Source organism: Suncus etruscus, chromosome 7 (assembly GCF_024139225.1).
Source record: "Suncus etruscus isolate mSunEtr1 chromosome 7, mSunEtr1.pri.cur, whole genome shotgun sequence".
NCBI lineage: Eukaryota > Metazoa > Chordata > Mammalia > Eulipotyphla > Soricidae > Suncus > Suncus etruscus.
The window spans coordinates 91,967,842-91,985,669 of record NC_064854.1 but is presented as its reverse complement, the minus strand read 5'-3'; the positions used below and the strand labels follow the sequence as shown (position 1 = coordinate 91,985,669).

The window sequence follows — 17,828 nt, the reverse complement described above, 5'->3', positions numbered from 1 at the left end:
GTACTGAGTTTTAGGAAAGAAAATTCTTTGTCACAGGACAAAACCAGTCCTATACATTGAAAAATGTTTACCAGCATCCTTGACATCTCTCCACTGGGTACCAGTAGAAACTCCCTTCCCCCTAATAATAACACACAAAAATGTCTTCAGATATTGCCAGATATTTAATGGTAGAGGGAGTAATACTTCTCCTGGTTTATAACTGTTATAGATGACCAAAGTTGTTATAATCTGGAGGGGTGAAGTTCACTTCTGAGATTTTAAGAGAAGTTCATGCAAGAAAAAGGAACATGGAAGACAGGATATGTGCAGGAATGACAGTCAGAGACCTACTCTGTTAGTTGATATGCTCAACAAAATGGTCTTCTATTACTTCTTTGTGAATTCTTACCATCTGAAAATAATTTGCATAGTCGATTTCTTTGGCCACAAAACTGTACATATCAGCTGAGAGCTGGTCCTGTGGAAGATAAAAGACAATCAGAGCAAGCCTCAAGAATTCTTGAGTCCAGACATAATACAAAAATTTTAAGTACTTAATTTTTTTTTTCTTGAACACACTTGATGGCAACAGGGGTTTCTCCTGGTTCTTTGCTCAGAAATTACTCCTGGAAATTTCAGCAAACCATATGGGATGGTGTGGATTAAACCTGGTGTGGCTGCACGGGAGGCAAATACTACCTTCTGTACTGTCACTCAGACCCAAGTACTGTGGACTTTAATTTTAACAAAATTATCTATATAACAAATTTTACAGTGATAGTTTCATGTTACCTAACCATAGTACTACAAAATGATTAAGTGTAAAAATGCACCAATATTAGTAGTTTCCTCTAGGATTTTAATAGGCCATGTCTAGACTGGTGTGAGAGTGAAATGCAAATTACTTCTATACAATTTTTCTGCTAATGCCATTTCCTGAGGCACTCTCAAAGTACAGAATGTATGTACTTCAGCTATCCCTCATCTACCCTTCATTCTCAATCAAGTCTACTGCTTCAATATCTGTGATGATTGGTTGGTTGCATATATATAAAAAATAAAGATCCTGAATTACATCAGTATGGAGAAATTTTGATGAGAGCAAATTCAAGGTTTCAGACCACCTAAATTTATGTAAATTACACATAAATTTCATATACTGAAAATCAGTGGAGTAGAGTTCACAATTTGATGCTGAATTTGAATCAGTTTATCCTCTTAAAAGATCAGGTTTTAGTTTCATAGAAAAATAGAACAGTAGTAAATCTTAAGTAGGAGGTAGACTTTGTCATATCTTTCAACATCACATCTGTATGCTTATTCTGAAATTTTTCTGATCTCTAAATTTCTTTACTACCCAGAAGTCTTAGGGAGTAGATATTTAGAAGGAAGGCTTAGTTAAGAAATATCATAACAATGTGAATGAATGAGGGTAGTGGAAAGCCTGTATAGAGTATAGGTGGGGGTGGGGTGGGAAGGAGGGAGATTTGGGACATTGGTGGTGGGAATGTTGCACAGATGAAGTGGGGTGTTCTTTACATGACTGAAACCCAACTACAATCATATTTTTAATCAAGGTGTTTACATAAAGAACAAGAAATTAAAAAAGGAGAAAGATACAATGCATGGGTGTGGCAAGCATGAGACAGCAAAATAAAGTTCATCCAACTGCCAATGGATTACAGTAGGTAACTGCAAACTTCAGAAAGTGTGCTTGATGGGTACTGAAAAATTCACCAACTGCCCCAGAACCTTAGTTCCTCCAAGTTATTGTTTAAGCTATTTTCAGCAAGGAGTAAGTCTCATCCAGGATGTATAAAGTGATATGTTGTTTCATGCATTATTGACAGGCATGTAATGACTAAAAATATTATTAAAATTTTATTGTACCTAAGGAAAGAGAAAGAAGATACAGTGCTAAAATGGAAATGATTCCATGAAGAACTTTCAGCACAGATTAGCCCATTCTACCCTTGGTCTAGCTTCAGAGAATGAAGAAAAGGAGAAAGAATAAATGACAATTTGTTGAGAAAAAGTGTAAGTGCCAGGCACAATGTTACATAGAATTATCTAACCTTTTAAGATACATGTTGAATTTCTAGTTTTAGGAAAATGCAATGATAATATCTGACTTCCATTATTTCAAAAGTGCTTAACATAAGAGGGGTTTAATAACTTTTATTCTGAAACAAAAACACAATAGAGGTTACCAATAGCAATTCCCCTTATGAATGAATGAAATAATTCCTACAACACCCACCTCAGTTCCCATTTAGAAGTGTTCATTGGTACTCAGGGATTATTCCAGGTTTGGTGTTGAGGCCATTCCTTGGAAAGCTCAGAAGATCAGACAGTTTGGGAATCAAGTCAAGATCTCATACTCAAAAGAAAAATGCTCTACCACTGAATCGTATCCCCAGCCAATTGTGTGCTTTTGGAGGACTGTCATACTTGTCAAAGGATAGAATGAAATTTGTTTCACTAGGAAAAACTTCTACCATTCCCACAATTGCTTGTGTAGGAGACATCCATTACTATCTTGACTGTGATATCACTCAAATCAAGAAAAAACAAAGGAAAGAGTAGTAAACAAGTTGCAAGAGCAATCACAAGAAAGGGGGACTTTTAAAGAACTTAAAGTCACATTAAGAAGGTCATGGCCATTATGGCCAAAAAAAGAACATTTCTTATGGTACTTCTGTTGTATTATCAAATAGAATGCATAAAAACTGAATTGAGTTTGGCTGAAAATGGGACGAGCTATGCCACTATACTCCTGATGAAAATAATGGCTGCCAATATTTTTTAGGTAGTCTTGTATGGACTGACACCTTGTGACCTTCTCAGAAATGAAAGGAAGAAGATTTCTGCTTTTTTATGAACTATAGAAGTCCAATGCCACCCTTGACAACCTCGGACATAAAGAGGCCATCTTTGTGACTAAAATCATATAAGATGAGCCCATAACCCTCTCTAATAAGATTAGACTATAGGACTGAAATCTCTGGCCTTTCCTTCTAAAATGGGATGAAGTTGAGTACTCCTGCATCCACCCCTCCACTCAAGATCTTGGCAGCCCCCATCCACCACTGCCATTGTCTCAGAGAAAAAAGGCCCAATTCTGCTACCATGCTCTAGAAAATAATGGCTGTCAATAATTACCACATAGTTTGGCCAGGGCTGATATTTCTGTGCCCTTCTCAGAAAGCTGGGATACAAATGGCAGTTGGATTTAGAAATGCAGCTTGGATACCCCACTGTAATAACTTGTTAAACTTGGAATGCCCACTGGAAACGGCCACTTGCTATGCAGGTATAAAAGGAGAAACTTGGATTGTTGGGGGGGAGGCAGAATAATGACAAGAGCAGTGCCAGCTGGCTCATGGGAGGAGGGGCAGGACAAAAATAAAGCATTGGAGAAATGCTGCCTGATTTGCATCTATTCTCTTTTCTATCTTCTTTTAACCCAGGTCTCCAGATGGTGGGGCCTCAGATTCCAGAAGGAATAAAAACTGTACTAGCTATTCTTTATCTCCTGTTTCTTTCTCTCTAGAGTGAGTGGTTGCTACAAGTTGGCATCCCTGGGTGGGTGCAAGTCCCCACCCAGCAGCTGGGCTCATGAGCTCCTGTAAGCCTTGCAGTGCTGGACTGTTGAGGCCTTGGGGATCTGCAGCCTACAGCCCCACAGCCCTGACCACCTTGGGCCTCTTGGCCTTCTGCATGTACACATTCACCTTTCTACTTGAACTATGACATCTTAGTGCCACCTCCAACACACTCTGACAGAAAGGAATTAGCTCCATTACTTAAGCTTATACAACTTCCAACACACTTAATTTGTTTTAGATCTATAAATCCTGAGTTATAGATACCTCAACATCTTCTAATTGCTAGCTCAGAAATATCACAGAAAATATGATGGGAAAGTTACATATACAACCACCTCAGTGAAGATAACCAGTAGCACAGAAGGCTCAACCAGCACCAAACCAAATCTAGTATATCTAGTATCCTTAGATACTAATTTTAGTAATTCTATGGAAAGATAAAACAACAATTTCAAATTGACCTGTGTTGATCCAAAATTCCATTATTCCACTTGCCATTGAATTGTAACAAAAGTATGAAGTAACTTTTTTGTACTTTAATAAAGCCAGGCTATGATAGTGGCAGGGTGACTTGGGATACTGGTGAATGGGTGAATGGTCACACTGGTAGAGGGATTGGTATGTGAACATTTAATGCCTGAAATGACCATATTATAAGTAACTTGATAAACAATGATTTTATATTAAAAGTTTTAAAGAAAAAAAATTAAAAAAACAGTATTGAATATAACATTCTATGAAGGATTTAATTAATAAAGTTCATTGGAGAAATAAGACCATCACTTTAGAGAACCTCAACGCTGCAAAGCAAGAACTTTGTATAAGTATAAAACTATGGCGAACTTCTCCTGGATGGAGGTGGCAGAGGGGAACTAAGACTAAAATATAAATATCACCAAAATGCTGTACATACAAATTCCAACCTAACATGTGAGAGGGGCTTATGCAAAATCGCTGAGCTTTACACAGGTACTTGAACTTATTGAATCATAACGAGTTAAACCCAACAAAGAATGTCTTCATGATTGACCCAGACTGGGAGCAGCCATGTTGAGGTAAGCCCTACCTGCCTGTGCTCCAGGATGACCCCACCTGAAACTTCCACAACATAGATGCAACAAGGCTAATGTTCAAAAGAGAAAGTACAAAAGCAACAGAGAGGTTTAGTTTTGTGTCTGCATCTACTATATGAAAAAAAATAAAATAAAGGGAACAGGCAGTATACAATCCAGGCATTAAGCAGATGTATCCACACACAGCTAGGGGCAGCTATTTCCAAGGATGAAACTGCAGCTGCCATTTGATAGGCTGCAGCAGACAGCAGGTATCCACGAGGTGAGCCCTATTAGGTTAAGGTTTAGAATAACTATTCCCAAACCATAATTCCAAGCACAAATATCCCCTCAAAGTAATGAAAATAAGTTTGAAAAACAGTTGTTATTGGATACAAACACTGGAAAAGTTTGTTGGATTTTACTGCCTCATTAGTACCAGACATCAGTAATTCTGTATCCTGGGGAGAACTCAGGCCAGCTGGAGTTCGGTCCTAAAAAAATTGTAGTGCACTTGTGCCACAAATTTTATATTCTTGAGGTGAATGAAATACACATCAGCTTGGTCTTGTGAGCATTTATTTTTTATCATTATTTTTTAAATTTTTATTGGGATATATTTTATTGATTTTTTAAAATATTTTTATTTAAACAACTTTATTACATACACGATTGTGTTTGGGTTTCAGTCATGTAAAAAACACCACCCATCACCAGTGCAACATTCCCATCACCAATGTCCCAAATCTCCCTCCTCCCCACCCAACCCCCCCCCATACTCTACACAGGCTTTCTATTTCCCTCATATATTCTCTTTATTAGGATAGTTCAAAACTTAATTATTTCTCTAACTAAACACATCCCTGTTTGTGGTGAGCTTCATGAATGAGCTGTAACTTCCAGTTCTTTTCTCTTTTGTGTCTGAAAGTTATTATTGCAAGAATGTCTTTCATTTTTCTTAAAATCCATAAATGAGTGAGACCATTCTGTCTCTGTCTCTCTCTCTCTCTCTTTCTCTCTCTCTCTCTCTTTCACTTATTTCACTCAGCATAATAGATTCCATGTACATCCATGTTTAGGAAGATTTCATGACTTCATCTCTCCTGACAGCTGCATAATATTCCATTGTGTATATGTACAACAGTTTCTTTAGCCATTCATCTGTTGAAAGGTATCTTGGCTTTTTCCAGAGTCTTGCTATGTTAAATAGTGCTGCAATGAATATAAGTGTAATGAAGGGATTTTTTATTTTATTTTTGTGTTCCTAGGGTATATTCCTAGGAGTGGTATAGCTGGGTCGTATGGGAGCTCGATTTCCAGTTTTTGGAGGAATCTCCATATTGCTTTCCATAAAAGTTGAACTAGATGGCATTCCCACCAGCAGTGGATAAAAGTTCCTTTCTTTCCACATCCACGCCAACACTGCTTCTTCTCATTTTTTGTGATGTGTGCCAATCTCTGGGGTGTGAGGTGGTACCTCATAGTTGTTTTGATTTGCAACTCCCTGATGATTAGTGATGTGGAGCATTTTTTCGTGTGTCTTTTGGCCATTTGTATTGTGTCTGTCCATTTCTTCTCCCCATTTTTTGATGGTATTAGATGTTTTTTTTCTTGTAAATTTCTGTCAGTGACTTGTATATTTTGGAGATTAGCCCCTTATCTGATGGGTATTGGGTGAATAGTTTCTCCCACTCAGTGGGGGGCTCTTGTATCCTGGACACTATTTCCTTTGAGGTGCAGAAGCTTCACAGTTTAATATAGTCCCATCTGTTAATCTCTGCTTTCACTTGCTTGGAGAGTGCAGTTTCCTCCTTGAAGATGCCTGTAGTCTCAATGTCCTGGAGTGATTTACCTATGTGTTGTTCTATATATCTTATGGTTTCGGGTCTGATATTGAGGTCTTTCATCCATTTGGATTTAACCTTCGTACATGATGTTACCTGGGGGTCTAAGTTCAATTTTTTGCAAGAGGCTATCCAGTTGTGCCAACACCACTTGTTGAAGATGCTTTCTTTGCTCCATTTAGGATTTCTTGCTCCTTTATCAAAAATTAGGTGATTGTATGTCTGAGGAACATTCTCTGAGTATTCAAGCCTATTCCACTGATCGGAGGGCCTCTCTTTATTCCAATACCATGCTTTTTTGATAACTATTGCTTTGTAGTACAGTTTAAAGTTGGGGAAAGTAATTCCGCCCATATACTTTCCCCAGTGAATGCTTTAGTATTTTATGGTGTTTACTGTTCAAAATGAATTTCAAAAGTGCCTGATCCACTTCTTTGAAGAATGTCATGGGTATCTTTAGAGGGATCACATTAAATCTGTATAATGCTTTGGGGAGTATTGCCATTTTAATGATTTTAATCCTGCCAATCCATGAGCAGGGTATGTGTTTCCATTTCCGTGTGTCCCCTCTTATTTCTTGGAGCAGAGTTTTATAGTTTTCTTTGTATAGGGCCTTCACATTTTTAGTCAGTTGTTTCAAGATATTTGAGTTTGTGTGGCGCTATTGTGAATGGGTTTGTTTTCTTAATGTCCATTTCTTCCTTATTACTATTGGTGTATAGAAAGGCCATTGATTTTTGTGTGTTAATATTGTGGCCTGCTACCTTGATATATGAGACTATTGTTTCTAGAAGCTTTATGGTAGAGTCTTTAGGGTTTTCTAGGTAGAGTATCATGTCATCTGCAAACAGTGAGAGCTTGACTTCTTCCTTTCCTATCTGGATTCCCTTGATATTTTTTTCTTGCCTAATCGCTATAGCAAGTACTTCCAGTACTATGATGAATAGGAGTGGTGAGAGAGGACAGCCTTGTCTTGTGCCAGAATTTAGAGGAAAGGCTTTCAGTTTTTCTCCATTGAGGACAATATTTGCCTCTGGCTTGTGGTAGATGGCCTTAACTGTCTTGAGAAAGGTTCCTTCCATTCCCATCTTGCTGAGAGTTTTGATCAAGAATGGGTGTTGGACCTTATCAAATGCTTCCTCTGTATTTATTGATATGATCATGTGCTTTCTAGTTTTCTTGTTGTTGATGTTGTGTATTATACTGATAGATTTACGGATGTTAAACCAGCCTTGCATTCCTGGGATGAAACCTACTTGATCGTTCTGGATGATCTTCTTAATGAGGCATTGAATCCTATTTGCCAGGATTTTGTTGAGGATCTTTGCATCTGCATTCATCAGCGATATTGGTCTGTAATTTTCTTTTTTGGTAGCATCTCTGTCTGATTTAGGTATCACGGTGATGTTGGCTTCATAAAAGATATTTGGAAGTGTTTCTGTTTTTTCGATTTCATGAAAGAGTCTTGCCAGGATTGGTAGAAGGTCCTCTTGAAAGGTTTGAAAGAATTCATTAGTAAACCCATCTGGGCCTGGACTTTAGATTTTGGGCAGACATTTGATTACTGTCTTAATTTCCTCAATAGTGATGGGTATGTTTAGATATGCTACATCCTCCTCATTCAACCATGGAAGATTATAAGAGTCCAAGAATTTATCCATTTCTTCCAGGTTTTCATTTTTAGTGGCATCGGGTTCCTCAATGTAGTTTCTGATTACCCTTTGGATCTCTACCGTATCAGTAGTGATCTCTCCTTTTTCATCCCTAATACGAGTTATCAAGTTTCTCTCTCTTTCTTTCTTAGTTTTGCTAGTGGTCTATCAATCTTGTTTATTTTTTCAAAGAACCAACTTCTGCTTTTGTTAATCTTTTGGATCATTTTTCGGGTTTCCACTTTATTGATTTCTGCTCTGAGCTTTGTTATTTCCTTCTGTCTCCCTATTTTTGGGTCCTTTTGTTGAGTACTTTCTAATTCTATGAACTGCATCATTAAGCTATTTAGGTATGCCCTTCTTTCCTGATGTGTGCTTGAAAAGCTATAAATTTTCCTCTTAGTATACCGCTTTTGCTATGCCCCATAGGTTCTGATAGTTTGTGTCTCCATTGTCATTATTTTCTAGGAAGGTTTTGATTTCCTCTTTGATTTCATCTCGGACCCAATGGTTATTCAATATTAGGCTGTTTAACTTCCAGGTATTAAAGTTTTTCTTCTGTGTCCCTTTGTAGTTCACATATAATTTCAGGGCCTTGTGGTCCACGAAGGTAGCCTGCAAAATTTCTATCCTCTTGATATTATGGAGGTATGTTTTATGTGCCAGCATGTAGTCTATCCTGGAGAATGTCTCGTGTACATTATAGAAGAATGTGTATCCAGGCTTCCTGGGGTGGAGTGTCCTGTATATATCTACTTGGCCTCTTTCTTCCATTTCTCTATTCAGGTCTAGTATATTCTTGTTGGGTTTCAGTCTGGTTGACCTGTCAAGTGTTGTCAATGCGGTGTTGAGGTCTCCCACAATTATTGTGTTGTTATTGATATTATTTTTCAGATTTGTCAACAATTTTATTAAATATTTTGCTGGCCCCTCATTCGGTGCATATATGTTTAGGAGAGTTATTTCTTCCTGTTGTACATATCCCTTTATTAATACAAAATGTTCATCTTTGTCCCTTACAACTTTCCTAAGTATAAAGGTTGCATCATCTGATATTGGTATGGCCACTCCAGCTTTTTTATGGTTATTGTTTGCTTGGATGATTTTCCTCCAGCCTTTTATTTTGAGTCTATTTTTGTTCTGACTATTCAGGTGGTTTCTTGTAGGCAGCAGAAGGTTGGATTGAGTATTTTGATCCATTTAGCCACTCTGTGTCTCTTAACTGGTGCATTTAGTCCATTTACATTGAGGGAAAGAATTGTCCTGGGAGTTAGTGCCATCTTTATATCAAAGTTTGGTGTATCTGTTGGTCAGTCTTGTCTTAAAGTAGGCCACTCAGTTTTTCTTTTAAGAATGGTTTTGAGTCTGTAAAGTTTCTTAGCTGTTGTTTGTTTGTGAAAACATGTATTGTTCCTTCAAACCTGAAAGTGAGTTTTGCTGACTGCAGTATTCTAGGCGAAGTATTTATTTCATTGAGTTTTGTCACTATGTCCCACTGCCTCTGGCCTTGAATGTTTCCGGTGACAAGTCTGCAGCATATCTCAAGGATGTTCCCTTTAATGTAATTTTTATTTTCCATCTTGCTACTTTCAGAATTCTGTCTCTATCTGTGGGATTTGTCATTGTGACTAGGATGTGTCTTGCGGTGTTTTTTCTGGGGTCTCTTTTAGTTGGTACTCTTCAGGCATGCAGGATTTGATTGCATGTATTCATTAGCTCTGATAGTTTCTATTTAATGATGTTCTTGACCATTGATTCTTGACTTGGAGATTTTCTTCCTGGGTCTCTGGGACTCCAATGATTCTTAAGTTGTTTCTGTTGAGCTTATCATAGACTTCCATTTTCATCTGTTCCCATTCTTTGAGTAATTTTTCCATTGTTTGATCATTTGCTTTAAGGCTTTTTTCCAATTTCTTCTGCTGTATGGAATTGTTATTCATCTCATCTTCCAGTGTACTAATTCTATCCTCAGCTGCTTTTAACCTGTGGGAAAGCTCAACCATGTTTTTCTTCAATACATCTACTGAGTTTTTCAGACCTGTTATTTGACCTGAAATTTCAGTTTGAAGTTTTCTAATTTCTATCTTTATATTCTTTTGATTCTTATTAGTGCTCTCTTCTATACTTTCTTTGAGTTCTTTGAACATTTTCCATATTGCTACTCTAAACTCCTTATCTGAGAGACTGAGTAGTTGGTTGGTCATGTTCAAGTCATCAGCGTTGCCATCATCATTCTCTATGTCTGGCGCTGGCCTGCGTTGTTTCCCCATTGTCACACTTGTATTGTGGGTTTTTCTATGCGTTGTGGTTGTATTCATTGGCTAAATGATGTGCATGGCCAGGAAGCGAAGCAAAGTGGCTGTGCTCTTCTGGCTCCACTCTTTCTGGGCTTGTAAACTCACCTCCAGGGAAGGCTCCAGGGAAGGTGAGCCAACTGCAGATGAGCCACACACAAGATGAAATCAGGTCGAAAATGGAGCACAGCACAAAAGACAGGCAGATATGGGTTGCTGGCATCTGAGTTCCAGCAGAGTTCAGCGGCTTCCCCTTTCTGGGCCTGTAAGCTCACCTCCAGGGAAGGCAAGCCATCTGCAGATGAGCCACACACAGGATGAAATCAAGCCGAAAATGGAGCACAGCACAGAAGACAGGCAGATAGGGTTGCTGGCATCTGAGTTCTCTTGTGAGCATTTTTAAGACATTCTCATGAGCATCTGTGACTTCCAAAAAGTATCTTAATACTTAAAAAGAAATTAGTTCTCACACCAGCTGTAACTACAATTTCCACCCTCATCTCCTATAAATAAAAAGGAATAATGAAAAAATGACAAATTCATTGGCAACAGAATCCCAGGAATTTTATTGACTACATAAACAGTTTTGACACTGCCTAAATATAAAAACAAATTTCTTAATGCTTATTGAACTAAGAAAACAGAGGTGATAAAAAACAAAATTCTTGATATCCACTGAATTAACAGAATCATTGGAGAAGAAAATACAAAAAATTAAAGAAATTCTCAGAAAAAAATGAGATAACTCACTGAAAAATAAAGCAAGCTAAGAATACAGAAAGAGAACTCAGCAGAATATGATAAGCATACATTAGCAGATTATAAGATATGTAAATATAAGAGTAGTACATAAGACGTCTTGACCTCAAAGACTAAAATATTGTCAATCAGAAGAGGTAATACAAGGCATTTTAATGGAGAAATCTTTTAAGATGTATTTTTCAAACAGTGTAAGTAACAGAAAGAGAAAAATAATATCAAAGGAATTCTAAGAAGGATAGAGGAAAATGGGAAAAATGGCTGGTGGAAGAAATAATAGCTGAGATTTCTAAATCTGAAGAGTCATTTTTACAGATCTAGGATGCACAAAGAAAGTCAAAAATATAAACTCAACAAAACATCACCAAGACACTTTGTAATTAAAATGGCAAGAATCAGGGAGCTTAACTCCTCAAAGTAGCAAGAGAGAAGTAAAGCCTCATATACATGACAAATTATGCAAAAATCATAACAGATGTGGAGCCGGAGTGGTGGTGCAAGTGGTAAGGCATCCTCCTTGCCTGCACTAGTCTAGGACGGACAGTGGTTTGACTCCCCGGCATCCTGTATGGTCTCCCAAGTCAGGAGCAATTTCTGAGAGCATAGCCAGGAGTAACACTTGAGCATCACTGAGTGTGTCCCCCCCCCAATCTTAACAGATTCCTCAGGTGTATCTCTATATGCAACAAGTGGGTCCAATTACTCAACAATTGCATGAAAAAACTCATGCTTGCCTTGCACGTGGCTGACCTAGGACAGACCTTGGTTTAATCCCCCAGTGTCTCATATGGTCCCTCAAGCCAGGAGTAAACCCCTGAGCATCACCAGGTGTGGCCCAAGAAACAAAAAAAAATTTGCATGAAACAACTCCCAAACAAGAATTTGACTATATGGTTAAATTATCTTTAAATAAAAAGTAAAAAAACATCAACATTTGAAAAATGTACATAATATTTTTATTTTATTTATTTATTTTGTATTTTAAAGGTTTTATTTTTTTTATTCCCCCCCTAAAGGTTTTATTTTTTATTTTTTAAATTATATCTTTATCTAAGCATCATGATTACAAACATTTTTTTTAGGATTAAGTCATAAAAATAACACTCCTAAAGCTTACCACAGAGTTGTAAGTGCAGTTAGAGGAATAACTACACTAACAACTATCATGACAGGGCAGGGGTAAGGAAGGAGGGAGATGGGGGCATTGGTAGCAAAACTTTTGAACAACATATTTTTAAATAACTAATAAGTAAAAGAGAAAAAAGATAAATTTTAAAAGAGACAACATGAATAAGAAAAAGAAAAAAATGAACAAGGAAAACACAGACTATCAGAAGATATGAGACAAAGTAAAAGCAGTAATCTAGTCCTATAGTCCAGTACCAGCCAGCCATAAAAGTAAGACTCTAATTGTGATTGGCTGACTGTGTCTATAAACAACCTCCCAAGGGAAGACTATGTGTGGAGAGGTGTTGACAGTTAGATGAGACAGTTGAAGGAGCAATTGGATTGAACTGTTTTTACCCCTTTCTCTCTGATTTGGACAGACCTTTGGCTACCTTCAGCAGTCTCCTTTTACTTTACATCATATACCTATTCCTTTTCCTGTCCCTTAATCTCACTTTACTCTGGTCCCAAACCAATCTCTCTCTCTATCTCCTGGCCTAGGGATCTATGATAGGCCCCTGGGCTTCTCTACTAAAAATATTGGGGTATTTGTCAGAGTCTTGCCTGCCTGCAAGGGCCTTATGAACACCAGCAGTGTGGAACCATCTCCACCAGCTCAGCTCTGACATAGTACTAAAGGGAAAGTTAATAGCAATAAAGGTTTTCTTTTTTTTTTTTTTTTTGGTTTTTGGGCCACACCCATTTGACGCTCAGGGGTTACTCCTGGCTATGCACTCAGAAGTCGCTCCTGGCTTGGGGGACCATATGGGACGCCGGGGGATCGAACCGTGGTCCGTCCTAGGCTAGCGCAGGCAAGGCAGGCACCTTACCTTTAGCGCCACCGCCGGGCCCCAAAGGTTTTCTTTTTATCAAAATCCATTCAACTACAGCATTAGTGGGTTTTCTTTATAAGGGAAATAAAATCATTAAGGATTTTTTCTTTCAAAACCATGTTTTCTCATTTTTAACTAATTCAGACTCAAAAAGTTGCCACTAGCCAAATTCACCTGTAATCTTTCCATAGCTAAAAATTCAGTGATATTTTCTCATTTTGATATCTTTTAACTGATTATATATTTTCTGTAATTTGTTTACAAAAAAGAGACTAGACTGTAATGCTTTTACTCTTATGTAAGTACCATTTTCAGTTATCACATGATGTTTTTATATAGAGACATAGCATGTCCATGTATTATTATATTTTTTATATTTTTATTTAAATAATAATTAAACTATCCAGAGTCAGAGATAGCAGATAGGGCGTTTGCCTTGCTACACCCTAGCTGATAGCATAGCTGATCTGGGTTTGATCCTCAGCATTCCATATGGTTTCTCAAGCCTGCCAAAAGTGTTTTCTGAGCACAGAGTAGGAATAACTCCCGAGTACCATTGGGTGTGGCCCCAAAACTAAAAAATTAAAATACCACCTATTTAGGCAGTTACCACCCATTCCTGATTATTACATTTAGATAAATTCTGAAAGATAAAAAAAATTTGGGAAAGAAAAAGAACCTGAAGCAGACAGATAGAATGGCAGCAGAGTCATCTTTATGACTAAAAAGAGCCATTTTGAACTCAGATTAGCCAATTTAGCTGGCTGTACCCAGTCCCACAGAGGAGACAGACAGACCAGCAGCAGATATAACCTTGTGACTCAGAAAAGACATTTTCATCAATAAAGTGACACAGAGTAGAAAAATGGATGAGAAAATTGAATCCAACGTTTTGCTGCCATAAGAAGTACATTGAGTAATCAGAGCAAATCAGAATAAAAGTTAAAGTTTTGAAAACAAACCATCAAGCAAAAAATCACCAATAAAAACTGGTGTGATCATACTAATAAAAGAGATGGGGAATTTAGGTTATAAGAGACAGAGAGGGTTATTTCTTAATAATTAAGGGATATGAACATCAGGAAGAAATCACACTCATAATGAAATATACACCCAGTTTAAAAATGTTTTAAAAAATGCTAGCAGACTTCAAGAATGACATTACTAGCAAACAATAGTAGTTGAAAGTTTCAACAAAGCTTTGTCAATTCTTGATATATCAGCAAACGTAAAATTTAACAAAGCTGACACCAGGCGGGGAAAATACGCGAAAGTACACCGGCCCAGTGGGGCCCAACTATGAAAAACTGTGAGTGTGACCTGTCTATGTCTGTCTACTGTCCTCTTGCGTGAAACTCTTGCAAGTAGGGCAAAAAGAGGCTCCAGAAACCTCGCTCGCCAAGACGCCATTTTCAGGGAGGGACTACAGAGCATGAAAACCGGCAAGACTTTGCAAAAGCCAGCTCCCTGTGTGTGACACCAGGCGGGGAAAATCCACAAAAGTACACCAGCCCAGTGGGGCCCAACTGTGAAAAACTGTGAGTGTGACCTGTCTATGTCTGTCTACTGTCCTCTTGCGTGAAACTCTTGCGAGTGGGGCAAAAAGAGGCTCCAAAAACCTCGCTAGCCCAGACGCCATTTTCAGGGAGGGACTACAGAGCATGAAAACAGGCAAGGCTTTGCAAAAGCCGGCTCCCTGTGTGTGACACCAGGCGGGGAAAATCCGCGAAAGTACACCGGCCCATTGGGGCCCAACTGTGAAAAACTGTGAGTGTGACCTGTCTATGTCTGTCTACTGTCCTCTTGCGTGAAACTCTTGCGAGTGGGGCAAAAAGAGGCTCCACCAGAGCACGGATGCTCCGCTTCGCTACGCGGCCTTGCACTCTTTCTAAGGAAAGAACTCCATTGCAACAAGAAGGAAAAATCACACTAAGAACGGCGCTATGTCACAGAAGCAAACATTTCTCTCCGGACTGTCTTCTCTGTTGCATGCTCGGGCCTAAGATTTGACCCAGTGTGAGGCTTCATCCACGGAGGACTCCCCTCCCTTAGAGGCAAGTCAGCCCATCCAGAAAGGGAGGAGCCAGAGGAGTGTGCAGCCTGCATCATATAGACAATGAATACCACCACAACACGTAGAAAAACCCACAATACAAGTGTGACAATGGGGAAACAACGCAGGCCAGCATCAGACATAGAGAATGAAGATGACAATTCTGAGGACCAGATAATGACCAACCAACTAATCAACCTCTCAGATAAGGACTTTAGACTAGCAATATGGAAGATGCTCAACGGACTCCAAGAAACCATGGATCAAGTTGAACAGAACACTAATAAGAACCAAGAAAATATGAAGACAGAAATCACAAAACTCCAAACTGAAATAACATGTCAACTAACAGGACTGAAAAAGTCAGTAAACGAAGTGAATGACAAAATGGATAAGCTCTGGGACAGGGTATCAGAAGCTGAGAATAGACTTGGTGCTGTGGAAGATGAGATACATAACAATTCCATACAGCAGGAGAGATTGGACAAAAAACTTAAAGCAAATGAGCAGACAATGGAAAAATTAGTCAAAGAATGGGAACAGATGAAAATAGAAGTCTATGATAAGATCAACAGAAACAACTTAAGAATCATTGGAGTCCCAGAGACCCAGAAGAAAATTTCCAGGAAGAATCAACGGTCAAGAACATCATTAAAGAGAAACTTCCAGAGCTGAAGAATATGTGATCAAATACTGCATGCCTGAAGAGTACCAACCAAAAGAGACCCCAGAAAAACCACCCCAAGACACATCCTAGTCAAAATGACAAATCCCACAGATAGAGACAGAATTCTGAAAACAGCAAGATCAAAAGGGGAAATCACGTTCAAGCAAGCTTCCCTGAGATTTACAGCAGACCTGTCACCAGAAACACTCAAGTCCAGAAAGCAGTGGTGGGATATTGTGACAAAACTGAATGAAATAAATGCTTCACCCAGAATACTATACCCAGCAAAACTCACTTTCTGGTTTGACGGAAGAATACATGGTTTCACAGACAAAAAACAACTCAGAAACTTCACAGACACAAAACCAGTCTTAAGAGAAAAACTGAAAGACCTAATCTAAGACAAGACTACCCAAAAGACACATCAAATTTCGAAAGGAAGATGGCGTTAAATCCCAGGACAATTCTTTCTCAAAACGTAAATGGACTAAATGCACCAGTTAAGAGACACAGAGTGGCTAAATGGATCAAAAATCTCAATCCAACCTTCTGCTGCCTAAAAGAAACGCACCTGAATAGTCAGAACAAACACAGACTCAAAATAAAAGGCTGGAGAAAAATTATCCAAGCAAACAACACCCAGAAAAAAGCTGCAGTGGCCATATTAATATCAGATAATGCAAACTTTATACTCAGGAAGGTTGTAAGGGACAAAGATGGACATTTTATATTAATCAAGGGGTACGTAGAGCAGGAAGAATTCACTCTCCTAAACATATATGCACCGAATGAGGGGCCAACAAAATATTTAACACAACTGTTTACAAATCTGAAAAATAATATCAACAACAACACAATAATTGTGGGGACCTTAACACGGCTTTGTCAACACTGGATAGGTCAACCAAACTGAAACCCAACAAGAATATACTAGACCTGAGGAGAGAAATGGTAGAAAGAGGCCTAGTGGATATATATAGGACACTCCATCCCCAGAAACCTGGATACACATTCTTCTCCAATGTAAATGGGACATTCTCCAGGATAGACTACATGCTGGCACATAAAACATACCTCCATAAGATCAAGAGGATAGAAATTTTGCAGACTACCTTAGCTGACCACAAGGCTCTGAAATTATTTGTGAACTCCAAAGGGACTCAGAAGAAACACTTTAACACCTGGAAGTTAAACAGCCTCATGCTCAATAACCAGTGGGTCCGAGATGAAATCAAGGAGGAAATCAAAAGGTTCCTGGAAACAAATGACAATAAAGACACAAACTATCAGAACTTATGGGACACAGCAAAAGCAGTACTGAGAGGAAAATTTATAGCTTTGCAAGCACACATCAGGAAGGAAGAAGGAGCTTACCTGAGTAGCTTAATGACACAGCTAATAGAACTAGAAAATGCTCAACAAAAGGACCCAAGAATAGGAAGACAGAAGGAAATAACAAAGCTGAGAGCAGAAATCAACGAAGTGGAAACCAAAAAACAATCCGAAAGATCAACGAATGCAGAAGTTGGTTCTTTGAAAAAATAAACAAGATTGATAGACCACTGGCAAACCTAACAAAGAAAGAGAGAGAGAGAAACTTGATAACTTGTATCAGGAATGAAAAAGGAGAGATCACTACGGATATGACAGAGATTCAAAGGGTAATCAGAAACTACTTTGAAAAACTCTACGCCACTAAAAATGAGAACCTGGAAGAAATGGATAAATTCTTGGACTCTTATAATCTTCCACGGTTGAAGGAAGAGGATGTAGCATATCTAAACACCCCCATCACCATTGATGAAATTAAAACAGTAATCAAATGTCTGCCGAAAAACAAAAGCCCAGGTCCAGATGAATTCACTAATGAATTCTATCAAACTTTCCAAGAGGAACTACTGCCAATCTTGGCAAGAC

At 38.4% G+C, this 17,828-nt stretch overlaps 1 protein-coding gene across 9 annotated transcripts in view; it reads right to left on the bottom strand.

Annotated features, from left to right (window-relative positions):
- ARHGAP44 (Rho GTPase activating protein 44) overlaps nt 1-17,828 on the bottom strand; it is a 242,618-nt gene that overhangs the window by 47,874 nt on the left and 176,916 nt on the right. For all 9 annotated transcript variants that reach the window (XM_049776835.1, XM_049776841.1, XM_049776834.1 and 6 more), the window contains one exon: nt 392-460. In XM_049776835.1, the coding sequence (XP_049632792.1) occupies nt 392-460 (69 nt within the window). The remainder of the gene's footprint in view (nt 1-391; nt 461-17,828) is intronic.